Here is an 18701-nt window from a genome sequence, read left to right as displayed (position 1 = left end):
TGCTCCAATGGGTTGACCCAGGGGTGTGTAACTGGGGCAACTGAATCTCTTATTGGATGTTCCTGTTAGATATCTTATTTAATCAACCTTAATCAATTGTTGAAATCAGGGGCCGGGTGTGCTCCATCCCCACTGGGACACCTGGAAGCTTCCAATTACTGTTTTTTCCTTTACTGTTCTAACAGTGATGCAAGGATTTTTTTTTTCTTTGCTTATAGGCAACAGGGGGATGAGAGAAGCAGAACAGGAACTGTAATCCCAGAATCACAGAACACTCTGAGTTGAAAGGGACACACAGGATTATCCAAGGGAATGTTTGAACATTTACAGAGACTCCAGAACTGTAACTTTGGGTGGTCAATCTCCCTGCTGGAAGCCTCCCAAAGGGCCCTCAGCCACTCCTCAGCCCTGGACAGCAGCAGCATCACCTTTGCAGGGCCCAGCAGGGCTCTCCTGAGCTGCCCTTGCCCACCTGCACACAGAGCCTACCCCAGACAGGGCCCTGCAGGTTTCTGTAGGGCTGGGGCCAGGGCACACAGGGTGGGATGGGCTCTGTGAGTGCTGGCAGAGACAAGGCTCCTCTTAGGAGGAAATGTCCAGGCCCAGGGAGATGCTCAGGGAAGGAGAGGGGGCTGAAGAGAGCAGTGCAGGGGGCAGGAGGGCACTGCTGGTGTGTGGGAGGTGCTGGGTACAGCTGGGTATGGGAACACTGTCCTGAGTGCCCGGCTGCCTCTGCCCTGCCCTCTCAGGCACAGCACCACAACATCTTCTCTTGTTTCTGCACTGCCCTGATATTGTCACTGTTATCTGCTGCTCCCAGGGAGGCTCCAGCATTTGCAGCAGCTGAGTCAGGCACTGCCCTTGGCATTCCTGCCAGGCATGGGTGTGTCCATAGGAATGGATGTCCAAGCTTCCTGGCACCTGTGGGGCTGTGGGCAAAGCAGTCCATGGGAAAGGGGAATGAGCTGAGCCCCCTCCCTGAGATCCCATCATGGGCACAGCCAGGGATCTCCTTGCTGTGCCCTTCCAAGCTCTGAGCTGCCCTCCTGGATGCAAATCTGTGCCTGGATCTCTTGGAGTTCCAACCTCTTGGAGTATCCCAAGGTGACCCAGGAGTGTGATTATGCTCTGATTGCAGCCAAAGGTGCAGAGCCAGGGCAGCTGGGAACAAGCCCATCTAGCCCCTCACCTTCCCTCAGCCACAGGGAATCCTTTTCGTCTCCCATCTCTCAGTGGCAAGCTCTGAGTGCAGCAGAAATGCTGGGGATTTCTGACCTCAGAGAGCCAGGAATGATGTGTCGGTAGGAAAACAATCTTTAAATCAACTCCTGCCATCCTTTAGAACTGGGAGTGCAGATGCTACCAAGCCTGTCTGCAGTAGGACTGATTCCCCTGACAAATCCTAAATATCCAGCCTTGTCCCCCTTGCCCCAGGGCCACAAACCCAGGGCAGAGGGGCAGGGATGGCTCCTCAAGGGCCCCCCCACACAGGCCTGGCTGCCCCAGGCACACTCAGCCAGCAAAACTGGAGCTCAGGCAGGGACCTGGATGAAGGTTTTCCCAGAGCAGGAACAAGGCTGGATGAGTCCCAGCAGGACAGTCTGCAGAGAATGGCCCAGGTTTGGCTCAAAGCAGCCTCTCCTGACTTGTCACTGTCCTTTCTCTATGAACAGGATCCCACGTCCAGCCACAGCAAATGTCCAACAGCAGCTCCATCAGCCACTTCCTCCTGCTGGCATTGGCAGACACACGGCAGCTGCAGCTCCTGCACTTCTGCCTCTTGCTGGGCATCTCCCTGGCTGCCCTCCTGGGCAACGGCCTCATCATCAGTGCCATAGCCTGTGGCCACCACCTGCACACCCCCATGTTTTTCTTCCTGCTCAACCTGGCCCTCACTGATCTGGGCTCCATCTGCACCACTGTCCCCAAAGCCATGCACAATGCCCTCTGGGACACCAGGAACATCTCCTACAAAGGATGTGCTGCTCAGGTTTTTCTGCTGATCTTCTTCATGGGAGCAGAGTATTTTCTCCTGACTACTATGTGCTACGACCGCTATGTGTCCATCTGCAAACCCCTGCACTACGGGACCCTCCTGGGCAGCAGAGCTTGTGCCCACATGGCAGCAGCTGCCTGGGCCAGTGCCTTTCTCAATGCTCTTCTGCAAACAGCCAATACATTTTCCCTGCCCCTGTGCCAGGGCAATGCCCTGGGCCAGTTCTTCTGTGAAATCCCCGCAATTCTCAAGCTCTCCTGCTCACACTCAAAACTCAGGGAACTGGGGCTTCTTGTGTGTTCCATCTGCTTATCATTTGGCTGCTTTCTGTTCATTGTTTTCTCCTATGTGCAGATCTTCAGGGCTGTGCTGAGGATCCCCTCTGAGCAGGGACGGCACAAAGTCTTTTCCACCTGCCTCCCTCACCTGGCTGTGATCTCCCTGTTCCTCAGCACTGGCACATTTGATCACCTGAAGCCCCCCTCCATGTCCTCCCCATCCCTGGATCTAGCCCTGTCAGTTCTGTACACGGTGGTGCCTCCAGCCCTGAACCCCCTCATCTACAGCCTGAGGAACCAGGAGCTCAAGGCTGCAGTGTGGACACTGATCACTGGATGGTTTCACAAACATTAAACTGCCAGAAAATTTCTGCAAATCAATTGTAATAAAAACCATCTTTGATACTTCTTGTTGGTTTCATTTTGGATGTTTGTTTCCTTTGATTTAGTTTTATTATATTGTCCACAAATAAAAACCACTTTTTCTACCATTTCTCATTTTGTTTCGCTCCACCTTCCCTGTGACCACAGACTGTGTCAATGAAGGACTGTGCTCTCGATGGCTTTAAAGGAACTAAAGGATGTCCCAGCAAAGTTTTCTGCAGTGATGTCCTTTTGTTGCCTTCTCTGGAGCTGCATCAGCAATGTCTGCGTGCAGAGCTGGGGGCAGATCAGTGCTGGCACAGCCGCTGCGCCCAGGAGCAGCAGCACTTGGTGATGCCAGTGCTGCTCCCGTGGCCCTGCCCTGGTGCCCTGGTGGCCCTGGTGTTGCTGTAGGCCCTGAGTGCTCTCGGAGCCGGGTACAGTCCTGGGGTGGCAGTGCTGGGCCTGCAGCAGAGACAGGCCATGGGCACTGCTAGGGCAGCGCTGACGCCTCAGGCCAGGCCCTGAGGGCTCCAGGCTCCTTGCCCAGGCTCTCTCAAGAACACGCCCAGGCCAATGCTGAGCACAGAAAACCCCCGTGAGCAGCCCCAGGGTGGCCTTGGGCAGTCAGGGGCAAACAGCATGGCTGGTGCTCTGCAAGAGCCCTGGGGAAGATGGGAAGGAGCAGCAGAGCAGGGGCTGATCCATCCCCAGTGTGCTGGACAGCCCAGGGCAGTGTCCCAGAGCATCCTCATGGAGCTGCACACATTCCTCCTCTGCAGCCGTGGCCTCTCTCCCAGCTCACACAGGTGCCCCATTCTTTGCAGGCACAGACACAGCAGCACTGGCTCAGGAGCCCCTGTTTGCATTGCACAGAGCAGGCAGGAGCACGCCCATGCTGTTGGTGTGGGGACATGAACCTGAGGGAGCACGAATGCCATCAGCCCCTGTGGCCAGCAAGGGCATGGGGGACACCAGGGAAACCACTCAGCTTTGTCCTGGCCTCTATAGTCAGCCAGAAAGTTTGTTCCCATCAGCTGGGAGTTTCCTGTCCCACTGCAGATGCTGTTGCTCAGAGCCACGGCTGCCTGGCAGCCACCTCCATACTGCCCTGACCATTTTCTTGGCTTCCCCTTTGATTTCTTTCCTCTCCCCTGGTTCATATTTCTTCCTATTGCCCACCCCTGTTCCCTCCCCTGCAAACAGCCCATCCCTGTTTGCCCTTTCCTCTCTGGCCCCACTCCCCATTCCAGTTCCTGACTTGGCACCATGGGAATGTTCCCTGGGGAGCAGGATCATCCTACAAGTGCTGCAGGAATTGTCTGCAGGCTCTTGCAGTGCCTCCTGCTGCTCCCTTGCCAGAGGCACCACAGGCCAGTAGGGCACATCTAGGATGCTGTGTCTGGCTCTGGGGCTCCCTGTTCTGGGCAATGAGGAGGAGCTGCAGAGGCTCTGCAGGACTGACAGGATGGGCTTTGAGGCTGGCAGGAGAAGCTGAGGGACCTGGGCTGCTGGAGCTCCTCAAGAGGAGGCCCAGGGCTCATCCTGCAACTGCTCCAAGGATGCTTTCAGAGAATCCCAGAATCAGCGAGGGTGGAACAGGCCATGGAGCTCATCAAGTCGAAGCTCTCCCCTGACATCACCTTTTGTCCCATTAGCCTCCTCTTCTCCAGGATAAACAACTCCAGCTCCCTCAGGCGCTCCTCACAGGACTTGTCTTCCAGACCCCTCACCAGCCTTGTTGCCCATCTCTGGACACACTCCAGCCCCTCCACGTCCTTCCTAAATTGGGAGCCCCAGAACTGGACACAGCACTCAAGGTGCTGCCCAGCCAGTGCCAAGCACAGGGGAAGAATCCCTGCCCTGCTCCTGCTGGCCACACCATTCCTGATCCAGGCCAGGAGCCATTGGCCTTCTTGGCCACCTGGGCACACTGCTGCCTCATGTCCAGCCTGCTGTCCATCAGTCCCTGCTGGTCCCTTTCTGCCTGCCTGCTGTCCCCAGCCACTCTGTCCCCAGCCTGTAGTGCTGCAGGGGTTGCTGTGGCCAAAGTGCACAACCCGGCACTTGGATTTGTTAAACCTCACCTTGTTGGATTTGGGCCCTGCATCCAGCCTGTCCAGGGCCCTGTGCAGAGCCCTCCTACCCTCCAGGAGATCAACACTCCCTGACAACTTGGTGTCACCACAGTTCCACGAGGTCCCAGAGTGTCCCAATGGTCTCCAAGATTCCATGAGGTCTCACAGTGTCACAATGTCCCTTTGGCTCCAGGGGCCCCTTTGGTGTCACAAAGTCCCTTGGACCCTTGGGCCCAACAGTGTCACAATGGTGCCATGGACCCCCAAGGCCCCGCAGTGTCACAATGGATCCTTGGTTCCATGAAGTCTGGCAGTGCAGCAATGCTCTCCTTGGTTCCACAGTGTCACAATGGCCTCTTGTTCCCAAGGGCCACCACGGTGTCAAACATGTTTCCTTCATTCCAGGAGTCTCTGAGGAGCAGGACTGGCCGCTTGGTTCTATGGGGTGCTGCAGTGTCACAATGTCCCAAGGATTCCATGAGGCCTTGCAGTGTCACAATGGACCACTGATTACAGGAGGCCCCTCTGTGTCACCCTGGAGCTTCGGTTCCATGCAGCCCTGCAGTGTCACAATGGTCTCTCCTTTGATTCCCCAGTGTCACAATGGACCCCTGATGACATGAGGCCCTGCAATGTCACAATGGACCTTTGGTTCCGTGCAGCCCTGCAGTGTCACAAAGGCCTCTTGGTTTACCCAGGCCCCACAATATCACAATGGTCCTATTGTTTCTGTGGGGACCCCCAGGGTCACAATGGTCTCACTGGTTCCATGAGGCCTCACAGTGTCACAATGCTTTGCTTATTCCATGAGTGCCCTGAGTGTCACAATGGTCTCCACGATTCCCTGAGTCCCCTCCATGTCACAATGGTCTCTGTGATTCTAAGGTGCCCCTCAGTGTCACAATGGCCCCGTGGTTCCATGAGGCTGTGAAGTGTCCTTATGGTGTCTCCATGGTTCCATGAAGCCCTGCAATGTCACAATGGACTTTTGGTTCTATGGGGTCTCGCATGTCAAATTGGTCCCTTGGTTCCATGACACTCCAAGGTGTCACAATGGTCTCCATGGTTCCATGAGGCCCCGCGGTGTCACAATGAACCCTTGGTTTGATGGAGCCTCTCAGTGTCACAATGATCCCTTCATTCCATGGAGCCAAAAAGTGTCAGTACAGTCCCCTTGGTTCCATGAGGCCCAGCAATGTCACAGTGCTCTCCATGATTCCATGAGGCCCCACAGTGTCACAAGGGTCCCTTGGTCTCACAGGGCCCCACAGTGTCACAAGGCTCCCTTGGTTCCATGGCCCTGTGCTGCTGCATTCCCCCCTCCCCTTCTCAGCCCGCCCTGCCAGCTGAGAAATGCTCCTTGGGCCTCGGCCTTGGCCACCTGCCCCTGGGCTCAGCTCCTCTGCAGCTCATCACAAACACTGTCTGCTCCAGGCACTGCTGCTGCCCAAACAGCTCCTGGCTCCTTTAGGAGCAGCCCTGGGAGCTGTTTCTGTTCCCTCCGTGGCACAACAATCCTGTTCTCACACTGCCAAAGAAAGCTGCTGATGCCAAGTGTGGCCAGGATGAGCCATTGCTGGGACTGAAGCCCCTCTCGTGGGGCCCTGCAAACAGCGCTCCAAAAGGAGCCCTTGGAGCTCTCCTGGGCCAGCGACTCCCTCTGAGTGGGGCCTCTCCCAGCCGGGAACTCTCCCGTTTGCTGCACTCGGGGATCCCAAACAACAACAGAGCCTGGGCCGATCCCCCCACTCCTCCAGGCTCAGCCCTTCACCTGCTGGGGAGATGCCAAAGCATCAGCAGTGAGCATTTCCCTGCCCTCAGGGGAATTTCTCCCAGGTGCCTTGCACTGACTCTTTATGTCTGTGTGCGCACAGGAGTGCCTGTGCTGGGGAAATGTGGCAGAAATGCTGCTCTCTGAGGGGTTTGAGTGCCTTGGATAGCTGAGTCAGTCAGGCCTCTAAGTGAGGTTAAATCACAAGGTCTAAGAGAAGTGAAATGCTGTTAAGAGCTGTTCTTCTGCTAGGTTGTTTAATATATGTTATAAGCGGAGTTAAATACTGTTAAATGTTATTCCTCTGTTTAATTGCAAAGTCATAGATTTTAAGTTAGGTTAAATACTGTTACATGTTATTCTTTTGCTAAATGGTGAAGTTTAAGGTACCAGTTAAGGTTAAGTCCTGTTAAGTTTGAACTCTGTTAACCTTTTGGGCTGTATTCCTTTTATCCTTGCCCTCACTGTTGTTTTGTAAAACACACACACAGCTGGACAATTATTAGTTTATTTCTGGTTTGATTGCCTGGATTCTTTTTGGGTTTGTTGTTGCTTTGTTTCGCTGGTGTGCCTGAAGTGTCCAGTCAGGAGCAGAGGGACTCTTGCCAAGGAACTTTGTGCTGCTGTCCCTTAATATTAAATCTGCTTTTTGCTGATCCCTTGCCGGGGGATTTTTTCAGTGCTCTCAAGGCCTCGTTCGTAACAGGGTGAAGGAGCCCTGGCCCAGGCTCTGGCCCTGGGGGACACGGGGACACTGCCGGGGTGTTCCTGTCCCCCTGTCCCACCCCCCATGGCCCTGTCCCCCGTCCCCGTGTCAGGCTCTGGGGTCGATCTCGTGGAACATCCTCTGGGGGAGGCTGCGGCGCCGGGGGCGGGGGGACCCGGGGGCACAGGGGACCCCTCTGTGCACGAGCAGGGTTGTACTGCTCTGGGGGGAACTGTGAGGGGGGACAGGGCAGAGTGACCTCCCCAGTGACCTCACACAGCCCCTGTGATGTCACACAGCAACATGTGATGTCACACAGCCCCTGTGATGTCACACAGCCCCCTCTGAGTTCACACTGCCATCTCTGTGACCTCACACAGCCTCCTGTGTGGTCACACTGCCCCTGTGATGTTACACTGCCCCCTATGATGTCATATAGTCACCCTGTGAGGTCTTACAGCCTCCTGTGATTTCACAGCCCTTGTTATGAAGTCACAATTAATGTTGTGATGTAACACAGCCATTATATGATGTCACAACCTGGTCTGTGATGTCACAGCCCCTCTGTGATGTCACAGAGATAGCCTGTGATGACAGAATCCATTCTATGATGTCCTGCCTATGATGTCACAGAGCCTACTCTGTGATATCACAGGAGACTTCATGATCACACACAACTGCTCTGTGATGTCACAGCCTCCTCAGTGATGTCACAAAGCTCCTTTGTGATATCACAGGATCTGTGCTGGGATTTAACTCTGTGATGTCCTACAGCTGGTCTGTGAGGCCACAGAAGACTGGGTTGTCACAAAGTCACCCTGTGACATCACAGTCTGTTCTGTGATTTCATAGCCTGCTCTATGATGTTACACCACCACCCAGTGATGTCACAACCCACTCTCTGATGTCACAGAGCCACCCTCTATGATGGCAGAGTCTGCTCTATGGCTCTACTCTATTTTGTCACAGTCAGCTGTGTGATGTCACAACCCCCTCAGTGATGTCACTAAGCTCTCTCTGTGCTGTCATACTCCCACTCTGAAATGGCACAGCACACACATTCATCTCACAGCCTGCTCTATGATGTAATGCAGCCATGCCATGATGTCACAGCCTGCACTGTGATGTCACAGAATCCTATCTATGATTGTGTAGCTGCTCCATGACCTGTCACAACAACCTCTGTGATGTCATAGCCCAATCTGTGACCTCGCACAACCCACTCTGTGCTGCCCTTGGCCTCCTGGGGGCCACCTCTCATCTGCTTTCAAAACACCGGGGGCCTCTGCTTTTCTTCTCATGGAAAAAATCATGTTTCAAGTTCAGGCACTCATGGCCAAAATTGAGAATCCGCCTCTGAAAATCCTTATATCCAAGGATAGCTCCCAGACAAAAGCTGCCAGGACTGTCCAGGTTCCCTTGGCTTCCTCAGGGCCAGCTCTCATCTGCCTTTGAAACTCTGGGAATGCGTACTTTCCTTCCTATGGAAAAGAACTGTCCTTCTTGTCCAGATGTCCATAGACAAAAGTGGGGTTTGGCCTCCCAAATTCTGTTTATCCAAAAATTCCTCCCTGACTACAGGTTTGGCTGGCCTTTGCCTCCGTGGGGCTGCCTCTAATCAGCCTTGGAAACACTGGGGCTCCACCCTTTCCTTCCTATGGAGAACTGTCATTCCAGTCCAGGAACCCATGGCTGAAATGGAATTCCACCCCCAAACCTCTCCATTTATCCAAAGGTTGCTTGCAGAGAAAAGCTGCAGGGACAGACAGATCTGGCTTGCTTTGGCCTCTGGTGACTGCCACTCATCTGCCTTTAAACCCTGGGGTTCTGTGGTTTCCTTCCTGTAGGAAAGAACTGTCTGCCTTGTCCAGGTGCTTTGAGCACACTTTGAAGGACTGAGTCTGATGCAAAGAGCACCAAAGCCCCAGAGGGTGATTACAGCCCTTGTGCTGTGTCTGTGCTGCTGAGCTGGGCCAGGCTCCTGGCTCAGAGGCAGCTCCTGGCAAGGGCAGCACTGCAGAGAGACAGCTCTGGCCAGGAGCAGCTCCTGTGCACAGCCCAGCAGGGCTGGGGCACTGCCAGGTCACCTCAGGGACACCAGCAGGGCACAGACAGAGCTCACAGGGGCTCAGCACTGGCAGGGGCTGTGGGATGTCCCAGAGGGGGCTGTGTCACAGCAGCACTTCTGTGGCTGTGTCATGGAGGCACAGAGCAGCTGTGATGTCAGCAAGGGGCTGTGTCACAGCACAGAGTGGGCTGTGTGAGGTCACTGGTTTGGTTATGACTTCACAGAGTTTGTTGTGTGAGGACACTGAGCAGCTGCAGCACCACAAAGGAGATTCTCTGACATCACAGAACAGGCTGTTAGGTCAAACTGTGTGCTGTGACATTACAGAGTGGCAGTATGACATCACAGAGAGGGTTTTTGTGACATAACAGAGGGGGTTGTGACATCACACAGCTGTCTCTGACATCATAGAGTGGGGTGTGAGGCCAGACAGCAGATCCTGCCACCATAGAGGGTGGCCCTGTGAAATTAGAGGGTGGGTTGTGACATCAGTGGGTGGCTGTGTAACATCATAGAGCAGGCTGTGACATCACAGAACAGACAGTGATATCACATGGTGACTTTGTGACATCACAGAGTCTTCTGTGACATCACATTGCAACTGCATGACTGACATTCCAGGGTGAAATCCCAGAGTTGGCTCTGTGACATCACAAGGGTGCTGTGTGAGGTCTCGCAGTGGGCTGTGACATAACAGGAGGCTCTGTGACATCACAGGGGCAATGTGATATCACAGGGGCTGTGTGAGGTCACAGAGATGGCTGTGTGACATCATTGGGGTAGTGTGACATCACAGGTCAGTGTGACATCACAGGGTCAGTGTGACATCACAGTGGCTGTGTGACATCTCAAAGGCTGTGTGAGGTCACTGGGGAGGTCACTCTGCCCTGTCCCCCCTCACAGTTCCCCCCAGAGCAGTCCAACCCTGCTCGTGCACAGCAAGGTCCCCTGTCACCCCGGGTCCCCCGGCCCCCGGCGCCGCAGCCTCCCCCAGAGGATGTTCCACGAGATTGACCCCAGAGCCTGACACGGGGCCGGTAGGCCGGGGCCCTGGGGGTGGGACAGGGGGACAGGGACCCCCCGGCAGCGTCCCCGTGTCCCCCAGGGCCAGAGCCTGGGCCAGGGCTCCTTCACCCTGTTACGAACGAGGCCTTGAGAGTGCTGAAAAAATCCACAGCAAGGGATCAGCAAAAACCAGATTTAATATTAAGGGACAGCAGCACAAAATTCCTTGGCAAGAGTCACTCTGCTCCTGGCTGGACACTTCAGGCACTAAAGGGAAACAAAGCAACAACAAAACCAAACAGAATCCAGGCAATCAAACCAGAAATGAACTGAGAACTGTCCCTGTGTGTGTGTGACACAAGGACAGTGAGTGCAAGGATAAAAGGAATATCGCCTAAAAGCTTAAGAGAACTCAAACATAAGAGGACTTAACTTATACCTTAACCTTTAATGATCCCTTCAACTTCACAATTTAGCAAAGAATAGCAATTAACTGTATTTAACCTAAATTAAAATCTATGACTTTGCAATTTAAAAGAGGAATATAATTTAACAGTATTTAACTCCGCTTATAACATATATTAAACAACTTAGCAAAAGAACAACTCTTAGCAGCATTTAGCTTCACTTAGACCTTGTGATTTAACCTCACTTAGAGGCCTGACTGACTCAGCTATCCAAGGCACTCAAACCCCTCAGAGAGCAGCATTTCTGCCACATTTCCCCAGCACAGGCACTCCTGTGTGCACACAGACACAAAGAGTCAGTGCAAGGCACCTGGGAGAAATTCCCCTGAGGGCAGGGAATGCTCACTGCTGATGCTTTGGCATCTCCCCAGTGGGTGAAGGGTTGAGCCTGGAGGAGTGGGGGGATCGGCCCAGGCTCTGTCGTTGTTTGGGATCCCCGAGTGCAGCAAACGGGAGAGTTCCCGGCTGGGAGAGGCCCCACTCAGAGGGAGTCGCTGGCCCAGGAGAGCTCCAAGGGCTCCTTTTGGAGCGCTGTTTGCAGGGCCCCACCAGAGGGACTTCAGTCACAGCAATGGCTCATCCTGGCCACACTTGGCATCAGCAGCTTTCTTTGGCAGTGTGAGAACAGGGATGTTGTGCCACTGATGGAACAGAAACAGCTCCCAGGGCTGCTCCTAAAGGAACCAGGAGCTGTTTGGGCAGCAGCAGTGCCTGGGGCAGACAGTGTTTGTGATGAGCTGCAGAGGAGCTGAGCCCAGGGGCTGTTGGCCAAGGCCGAGGCCCAAGGAGCATTTCTCAGCTGGCAGGGCGGGCTGAGAAGGGGAGGGGGGAATGCAGCAGCACAGGGCCATGGAACCAAGGGACCACTGTGACACTGTGGGGCCCTGGGACACCAAGGGACCCGTGTGACACTGTGGGGTCTCATGGAATCATGGAGAGCACTGTGACATTGCTGGGCTCATGGAACCAAGGGGACTGTACTGACACTGTGTGGCTCCATGGAATGTAGGGATCATTGTTACACTGAGAGGTCCCATCTAACCAAGGGTCCATTGTGACACCGCGGGGCCTCATGGAACCATGGAGACCATTGTGACACTTTGGGGTGTCATGGGACCAAGGGGCCATTGTGACACTGTGAGACTCCATGGAGCTAAAGGTCCATTGTGACATTGCAAGGCCTCATGGAACAATGGAGAGACCATTAGGACACTTCACAGGCTCATGGAACCAAGGGGCCATTGTGACACTGAGTGGCACCATGGAATCACAGAGACCATTGTGACATGGAGGGGACTCATGAGATCATGGAGACCATTGTGACATTATGAGGGCCCATGGAATAAGCAAAGCATTGTGACACTGTGAGGCCTCATGGAACCAGTGAGACCATTGTTACCCTGGGGGTCCCCACAGAACCAAGAGGACCATTGTGATATTGTGGGGCCTGGTGAAACCAAGAGGCCTTTGTGACACTGCAGGGCTGCATGGAACCAAAGGTCCATTGTGACACTGCAGGGCCTTATGTCATCAGTGGTCCATTGTGAAACTGGGGAACCAAAGGAGACCATTGTGACACTGCAGGGCTGCATGGAACCAAAGTTCCAGGGCAATACAGAGTGGCTTCCTGTCATCAATGGTCTATTATGACACTGTGGAGCCAAAGGAGACCATTGTGACACAGCAAACCCCCAGGGTCCAAAGGTCCATTGTGACATTGCAGGGTTCATGATATAGAGGCATCACATGACATTGTGGGGTCTTTGGAACCATGGAGAGCATTGTGACACTGCAAGGCCTCATGGAATCCTTGGGATCATTGTGACACTGAGGGGCCCCATGGAATCAAGGGATCATTGTGAAAATATGGGGCCCCATAAAACCAAGGGAACACAGAACAGGTCTGGCTGGTTTGGCCTCCCAGGGGCCATCTGACAGGTCCAGCTGACCTTGGCATGTTGAGGGTCATTTCTCATCTGCTGCTGAAACACTGGGGCTCTGTGCTTTCCTTCCTATGGAAAAGAACTCTCCTTCTCCTCCAAGCAATCATGGGCAGAATTGGGGTTTCACCTCCAAATTTCCTTATATCCAGGGATTGTTCCCATAGGAAAATTGCCAGGACAAGTCTGGCTGGCAATGGTTTCAAGTGGGTCAGGACTCATCCATCCCCAAAACACTGGGGAAGGCTCCATGCTTTCCTTCCTATGGGAAAGAATTGTTCTTCTTGTCCAGGTACCCATGGCCAAAATTGGGATTCCACCTCAGCATTCCCTGTTGTGACAAAACGGAGCAGATTGTTGGCTCTAAACATTTCATGTGTGGGAGATGAACAGGCAGGTCCAGCCTTGCCCTGCCCTGGAACCCCAGCACTGCCTTGCCCTTGAACCCCAATCCCCCCAGAGCCTCTATCCCAGCCCAGCAGTGTCTGCCAGTCCCTGGCACAGCACAGGCAATGCTCCACAGCCACCTCTGGAGCCCCCAGCTCAGCTCCTGAGGGGGCCAAATGAGCCCAAGTGCCACCTGGGGCAGGGCTCAGGAAGACCAAGGGGTATTTAAGGCTGACCATGAGGCAAGCACACATCTCGACCCTGTGTCCTCTTGAATTTCTATCTGACCGCCACTGGATTCCTGGAGTCGGTAGTTGTGTGCATGCCTCTCTAAATCATTCTTGTCTTTCTTTCTGTGTCTTCTATTTCTGTCCTCTTGCAAATTTTGATTAACTTAAAGTAGACAGAATTAGAGTTTGTGAAGTGGAATGGACCAAGTTAATGCTTTGAGAAGTGTTTTTTGTTGATTGAATGTTATATAAAACCTTTTTGCCAAAGTTTCTCTGGATTCCTAAAGTTGCTGGTAAAGGTGGTTTGGTTGTTTTCAGCTCCTGAGAATCTCTTTATGGTATTTCTCCAGTGCGTCCAACTCAGAGTACACAAGTAATTGCAATTTCTTTTAAATGTCTGCTAAAGAGAATTCTTTGGGGGATGGGAGTCAGAGCTTCCCTGTCCTGCTTGGTACAGCCCAGGCAGGGCTTTCCCAGCCACATTCCACACTCCATTTCCCAGCTGGAGCCACTGGTGCCTCTGAGTTGTGCTGCCCCAGCCCCAGGGACGCTCTCCTTGTCTGCCCATTCCCCCACAGTCTCTGGGCAGGGATGGCCTCAGTGGGGGCTGCTGACATCCTCAGCAACTTGCAGAGACTGCTGCTGAATTTCACTGCTCCAGAGGCTTGTTCAGCCTTCAGCTCTTCAGTGGAGGAATTCAGTGTCCCAGGGCTCATTAACATTCAGAACACCTTAACAAGCCAACCTCTGGGAATAATTTGATTGAAGTTTCCAAAACTTATGTGGTTAATTAAACAGATTTCAGAAGTATATTCAAACTGAATATATTCTTTTTTAAAACACAGTGAGAAAAGATTTCTTAGGTCCTATTTAGGTTTTTTTCCCTGTCAATAAATTGATATGTGCAATCTTCAATTGACACTGAATCCAAGTACCTCCTCATGCAGTTTGAACAGATATAAAAATCAAGACCCTTCATGGCTGACAATCAATCAGACTCTGTCCCTACCCCCTCCCCACCATTTCCCCCATCCAAGGCCTGGCACTCAGAGCTGCCTTGTGCAAATCTGAGCTCCCTCCAGCCCAGGCTGCCCCTGCAGCTTTCAGCTCCTTGGCTCCAACTCCCACCTGCTGTCCTTGGAGAAGGAGCTGCCCGAGACACAGAGGGATGTTCATTTATTGTCACCCAACCAACCCAGGGGAAGGCACAGCTCCATCAAATGCTAAAATCAGGTGTTAAATCCACTTCCCACAGCAGACACTCTCAGAGCAATGGAAAACATCTTCTGTGCCCAGCACAGATCCCAATGAGCCCCAAAACCTCCCTGCCCCGATTCTGCCCAGATTTGCTCTTTGCCCACACAAGTCACACGCTGAAGTCAGGAGCTCCCTCCATGCCCAGAAGGAGGAAAGAGAGAAAGGGGATGAAGAGCTCTCCTGTGCAGAGCCATGGTCCAAGTGTCCCTGCAGTGGGAACCACAACTCATCAGGTTTGTGTCCTTTGGGCTCAGGGCCTGGTGACACTCAGAGGCACAGCACAGTTTCTTGCCAACAAACATAAGTTGAACATTTGAACAGTTCAATAACCATCACAGCTCTTCCCTCGGCTCTCTGTGATGTCCCAGCAGCCTCTGACATGTCCTCCATCCCCAAGGCATTTCCGTAGAGGAGCAGTTTTAGACAAAGATATAAGAAAATGTAATTCTGTGATAGATATAAACACAATTTAGATGTTGTCTAATGTGATATTTATTTGCATTTTGAAACAACTGCAGAACTCCCAAAAGCTCAAAGCATGAAACCAGTCAGTTGAGAGGCATTTGAATGACCAGGGCCCATCTGGAGGAGGCAATCTGGGAGCAATGGGAAGAATAAAGATCCATCTGGTCTAGTGAAGAAATGCCCTTATACAAGGCCATTTATCAAGAAGAGCTGGAAATACCTGAAGGAAGGGGGTCATGAAATATTAGACTCGATGTTGGTGGCAAAGGTCAAGGGGAAGATCAGTATTTCTTCTCCTGCCATCAGTACACTTCCAGGAAATCCCCGTTCCTGGTGGGAAAATTTTGCCATTCCTTAAAAGTACTCAAGTAACACAGATAATAAAGATCTGCTAGTGTATTATGAATACAACAGGTATTAACACCTTTGCCCCTTTCCAGGCAGACATCAGTTGTGTTCCCATGAACAGGCAGTGCCACTTGTGCCCTGAGGTGCCAGGGTGGGATTAGAGTTCTCCAAGAACACCTGAGAGAGAGCAGAGCACCTTGCAAGCTGCAAGTCCTGACAGCCCCACAAGGCTCCTGTCCCATCAACATCTGCTCTGCTCCAGCCTGGAACAGGGCCCATCATGGTGCCAGGATCATCAGAGAGCTGAGGGGTGTGCAGGAATTCAATGCCCTCCCCATCCTGCAGCAGCCCTGCATTCCCTGCTCCAGCCTTGGTCTCCTGCACAGCCATGGAGGCTCTTTGGGCTCTGGACTGTTCCTGTAGCCCCCAATGGCAGCTGAGCTCTGCCTTTGGCACACTCAGCCCTGGCCAGTGCAGGCCATGCTCAGCAATTCCCTGTCTGTGCCTGGCCTTGCTGTCAGCCCCGGCAGTGGCTGCGTGGCCCCTTTGTGGCCCTGTGCTGGCCCAGCCATGGTGGCACAGCCCCTGTGCAGGCCCAGCCCAGGCCAGGAGCATTGCGGCTGGGAAGGGCCCCTGTGCCGTGGTGCCCACAGCAGCCTTGGGGCTCTGTGCCCCATGGCCTCCCTGCTGGGCAGCCTCTGCCAGCTCCTGCAGAGCCCATGGCACCTGTGGGCCTGCACAGACAGCCCTGCCCCGGGCTCTGCCGGCTTCTGGGCCAGCAGAGAGGCAGCCAGGGCTGGTCATGGCCGGGAACAGGCCCTGAGCCCCGCAGGAGGATGGAGCTGGGCCACGGCCAAACTCAGCCCAGGGCAAAGCTGGGCTCAGCAGCCAGGGCTGCCAAGGGCTGGGGACAGAGGCTGGCACTGATAAATGTCCTGGGCCCCCTCCCTGCTCTGTCCATGACCCCAGGGCACAGAGCAGCCTCCTCTCTGGGGCACTTGCCTATTTTCAATGCCTGGCACAGGCGCTGGCCCTGCCCCACAAGGCCTGGTCTGAGTCCTGCCCCTACACGCTCAGCCAGGCTGAGATGGACACTGATGGTGTCTGTGCCAGGCTATCTGAGCCCAGCCCAGCTCCCTGCAAGCTCTGCCAGCTGCCCTGAGCTCTGGGCAGGACCAAGGGCCTCTGGCCAGCCCAGCCCAGCCGGCTCTGGCCCCACAGCTCTGCTCAGGCCAGGCTGCTCTGGCCACTGGCCCCACGCCTCAGCCCCTGGCAAGGGCACAGCAGCAGCTGCAGCTGCCACAGGACTCAGCCCCAGCCATGGGGGAAGGGGCTTGGCCAAAGCACAAGGAGGCTCCCTGGGTGCCCTGCTCCCCTCTGGCTGAGGTGCTGGGAGCTCTGCAGCCCCTGCTGCCATCCCATTTGCCCATGGCAGCACAAGAGCCCTGGCCTTGGGGTCCTCCAGAGCTGCTCCTGCTCCAGGCCCAGGGCCCATCCCAAAGCTGGGGCAGCCACAGAGCTGTGCCCATTTATGTTCATTGGTGCTCTGATGGGGATGTACCCTCAGCCACTTGGAGGTTGCTGATGAATTTTATTACACCAGAGGCCTGTTCTTTCTTGAGGTCTTCAGTTCAGAAATTCAGTTAGAAAAGCTCATTAACATTTGTTCAAAATAAACAAGCAAGAAAAGCCCCACAGAATCACTGAAAATTTCAATTCTTCTGTGGTTAATTAGATGAATTTCAGAAATATATTCAATGTGGATATAGTATATTGAAAACAATACAAAGTGTACTGTTTTGTCCTGTTTTCTTTTCTTGAGTAATATCAGCAATGTCGAATTGATATTGACCCCCAGCATATGCGGATGCAGTCTGAATAGATATGAAAATCAAGACTCTCCATGGCTGACAATCAACCACACTTTGTCCCCACCATTTCCATCATCCAACCCCTGAGATCCCAATGGATCAGGAATGCTGTGGCCAGCAGAAGCAGGGCAGTGATTCTTCCCCCGTCGTCAGCACTGGTTGGGCAGCACAGTGTTAGGTCACAAGAACTGGCTGCCCAGGGAGGTTGGTGAGTCACCATTCCTGGAAGTGTTTCGGGAAAGACTGGATTTGGCACTCAGTGCCATGGCCTGGGTGACAAGGTGGGGTTGGGTCCCAGACTGGACTTGATGCTCTCCAAGGTCCTTTCAAGCCTGGCTGATTTTCTGATGATTGGGACACTACAGGGCCCTGGGGAAGCAAGGGGCCATTGTGACACTGCAGGGCCTGGTGGCACTAAGAGGACCATGGTGACACTGCGTATAACATGGCAGCACAGAGCCAAGGGGCCATGGTGACACTGTGGGGCTGAATAGAAGCAAGGAGTCCATGGTGACAGTCTGGGTCCTGGTGGGACCACAGAGGCCACCATAACACGGCAGGGCCTTGTTGAACCAAGGGGCCATTGTGACACTGGGAACCAAGGAGACCGTCGTGAGAGAGCCTGGGGACAATGGAATCAAGGGGCCATTGCTCCATTGCAAGGACGCTGGGGACTGAGGGAACAATTGTGACACTGTGGTGCCCCATGGAACCAAGGGTCACTGGTGACACTGCAGGATCTTGTGTCACCAGGGCTCCATTGTGACACTGCAGCACCAAGGCACTCTGAGGCTTCATTGTGGCACTCTGAGGCTTCAAGAGGCCACTGTGGCCCTGCAGGGCCTTTTGGAACCATACAGAGCATTGTGACAGAGCAGGACCTGGTGTCATGATGGGGCCATTGTGACACTGCAGGGCCCCCTGGAACCAAGGGGCCAGTGCTGCTCCTCAGGGGCTGATGGAATGAAGGAAACATGTTTGACACCGTGGTGGCCCTTGGACCAAGAGGCCATTGTGACACTGTGGAACCAAGGAGAGCATTGCTGCGCTGCCAGACCTCATGGAATCAAGGACCCATTGTCACCCTTCAGGGCCTTGGGGGACCAAGGGCCATTATGACACTGTGGGGCACAAGGATCCAAGGGATTTTGTGACACCACGGGGTGCCATGGAACCAAAGGGACATTGTGACACTGGGAGGCCTCAAGGAATCATGGAAACCATTGTGACACTCTGGGGCCTCAAGGAACTGTGGTGACACCAAGTTGTCTGGGAGTGTTGATCTCCTGGAGGGTAGGAGGGCTCTGCACAGGGCCCTGGACAGGCTGGATCCAGGGACCAAATCCAACAAGGTCAGGTTTAACAGGTTTTCCCCTGTGCTTGGCACTGGTTGGGCAGGACCTGGAGTGCTGTGCCCAGTCCTGAACCCCCCAATTTAGGAAGGACATGGAGGGGCTGGAACATGTCCAGA

General features: G+C 53.8%; 1 protein-coding gene across 1 annotated transcript; it reads left to right on the top strand.

The window, feature by feature from the left end:
• Positions 1 to 1696: 1696 nt before the first annotated feature.
• Positions 1697 to 2629, top strand: LOC311165909 (olfactory receptor 14A16-like; the record flags this gene model as incomplete). The annotated part of the gene is made up of 1 exon (XM_084227400.1): positions 1697 to 2629. The coding sequence occupies one exon, from the start codon at positions 1697 to 1699 to the stop codon at positions 2627 to 2629; it is 933 nt and encodes a 310-aa protein (XP_084083526.1).
• Between the last annotated feature and the right edge of the window lie 16072 nt (positions 2630 to 18701).

The sequence above is a fragment of the Fringilla coelebs genome (assembly GCF_963513975.1).
Source record: "Fringilla coelebs genome assembly, contig: SCAFFOLD_33, whole genome shotgun sequence".
In the NCBI taxonomy this organism is placed as follows: Eukaryota; Metazoa; Chordata; class Aves; order Passeriformes; family Fringillidae; genus Fringilla; species Fringilla coelebs.
The sequence above is the reverse complement of the archived record's forward strand: the minus strand, read 5'-3'. Positions and strand labels throughout refer to the sequence as shown.